Below are 2,492 nucleotides of genomic sequence, written 5' to 3' on the forward strand. Positions count from 1 at the left end.
AAAAAAAAAAAAAAAAAAAAATGTTTGGACTAAACAAAAGCAAAAGCAAAAGAATATAAAACACAAAACAAATCAAGCTGATACCTGTATAAACTGGTTGAGGTCACTGTGCATAGACCTATATAGACAAAAGAGTTTTGTCAGGACAAGTTTGAGCTAGAAATATACATGATCAGTTCTAGAAAGTACAAAAGGATTCTACATTAAAGTTTCATCTTCAATCAAATCTTAGAAGAGATGTACAACTTACTTGGCTTTCTTGAAGATGTCTTGGCAGCGCTTCTTCCGAATCAGAGATGTTGACTGAAAGAAGAAATCATCTTACCTTTAGTATTGATGAACAATGAAAACTTTGTAAAACAAACAACCTAACTTTGTCTAAGTGGGTTACTACATTACATGTATGTTAGCAAAATGAGATCACAATATATATGCATAGTCTCTAAAGTTAACACATTTGCTTATCAACTACTGCACTGCTCAAATAGTTTCTGTTAACAGTTTAGATGTTTTAAAACACCAACCTTGGACACAGCCATCATCAGCCACATACACTGTTGTGGGAAAGTCACCAGCAGCGTGGCAATGATATCCTGAAGGAAGGAAAAGAGGTAATCATGATTTATCTAATTTTTGGTGAAGAGTGACATATCTGTAATGTTATATATCATTATCAACACTCATTCTGGGTAACATTGTTGTCATCTATCAAACAATATGGATTTAATATTTGTAAGCTGATAAAAATGTTTGATGAAACAGATACATACATGTGTAATGTTTTTGCATGTTATATCTGCATAAAAAGATGGAAAGGTTTGGAAAAGTCAAAGGAGAGGAATTGCCATGTTTTGAACATTGATACATTTGTACTCAAAACCCATTGGATTAACAACCCACTGCCCCTACAACCTAAAAGAGGCCACAGCGACGCATCCAGATTTGCCAGCGTACCTCCAGTCTGTTGAAGACCTCCGGGTGAGAGTGACAGATGCGTGAGATGAGCTGTGAGAAGGATGTCAGGAACTGGTATGGGGCTAACTTCTTGGTGTAATTCCCTATAATCTGTGGACCAGGGGAAAATAAAAAAAGCATTTTCAAATCGTTTCTTCACATGTTACTGACACCTGTTGCACTGTTGCTTGCTTTCAATAGAATATTTGATGGAAACATCTTTTTTCCTTCCATTGCAAAAACTGCGTTAACTGCCAACTCTTGCAAAACCTATAAAACAGCATTTACTATTATAATAGTGACTCTCACTATCAATGATAGTAAACTATCTATTTACTTTGTATCTAATCTATTGACTTATAAGACATACCTCGTTAAGCTTAGGGAGCATAACCCTCATGTTTGTTCTCTCTGCTCTTCCAGCTGTAAAATTCAAATCATACCATTAAAACATTACGTCAAACACATCTACAGAACACAACAGGTAGGGGGAATATGTTAAGATCAATACAGTCTCCCTAGATTTTATCGATTTATATTAACAGTTCAAAATGGCCCCCTCCATGGACAGTGGGTATCAGACATTTTCATGCAGGATGTTTCCTTTCAAGATGTCAAGGATATTTTTGTAACTAATTGATGTAGTCCAAGAACCTAGTCATGTGCCCCATGTTGAATTAGTTTGTACTGCATCATCATGACATTGGAATAATCAATATGAATAAGTCATCCATGTTACCTTTCTCGTAATCTGACACTTTAGCTCCGTAGTCGAGCCACAGTGCCAGGAGCCTGGGCATGGCCTGGTAGATGTGCTGGTTACCGTACTGCAGGGAACGTCCGAAGTACGTCACCACGTACAGGATAATGTCTCTGGAAAAAAAGTTCAGAGCTTGTTGAAAAGTGCTCAGTGTAGGATTTTGGCAGCAAATCTCAATAAAATAATCTTCATGTTACTGATATTTACAAAATTTTGCATCATTATTCATACTTCCTGCCATTACAAACAAGGCATAAACAACCCACACCATGTTCACCTCATTTTTTTGTATACCAATGCCTACCAGCATAAACTTACTTTGTTCCAAACTGTATGAAATAAAACAAGAAGCCATAGGCGACAATTCTCCGTGAAGTTTTATATATTTCAACAAAATCCCAAGCGTCAACGCCAGACCTACTGCATGTGCAGACATTATAATTAGGCAACGGTTAATACCACGCTCGTCCCCAGCGCCCGTGGAGAAGCCATAGGTTATAGATCGTGGCTAGCCCAGGCTATGGAAAATAAACTTTCTTTAATGCAAATCTGTCGTTTTTGTTTTCTTTGCGCTATCTAAAGGGTTAGGATAACCTACTCTACTCTGGCGGTATTGTCGTGCGCGCTCGCTAGTACGTAACGTTACACGGCGGCCATCTGAATACATGTACACTGCATTCTTTCTACTATCGGGACCTAAAACAAGACGCAAGATTCCTATTTTGGGGTATAAAATGCTGTCACAATGGTAATATATACCAAATGAAACGGACCTTTA

At 37.5% G+C, this 2,492-nt stretch overlaps 1 protein-coding gene across 1 annotated transcript; it reads right to left on the minus strand.

Moving 5' to 3' along the window:
* Window positions 1-84: 84 nt before the first annotated feature.
* LOC109466549 (serine/threonine-protein kinase atr-like) lies at window positions 85-1,827 on the minus strand (the record flags this gene model as incomplete). Its single annotated transcript, XM_019764281.1, has 6 exons — window positions 85-118; window positions 251-303; window positions 525-593; window positions 955-1,065; window positions 1,325-1,377; window positions 1,694-1,827. Coding segments are annotated over 6 exons (454 nt in total), but the record flags the coding sequence as incomplete, so codon positions are not given.
* Between the last annotated feature and the right edge of the window lie 665 nt (window positions 1,828-2,492).

This window comes from Branchiostoma belcheri, unplaced genomic scaffold, assembly GCF_001625305.1.
Source record: "Branchiostoma belcheri isolate BF01 breed outbred unplaced genomic scaffold, Haploidv18h27 scaffold1690, whole genome shotgun sequence".
In the NCBI taxonomy this organism is placed as follows: domain Eukaryota; kingdom Metazoa; phylum Chordata; class Leptocardii; order Amphioxiformes; family Branchiostomatidae; genus Branchiostoma; species Branchiostoma belcheri.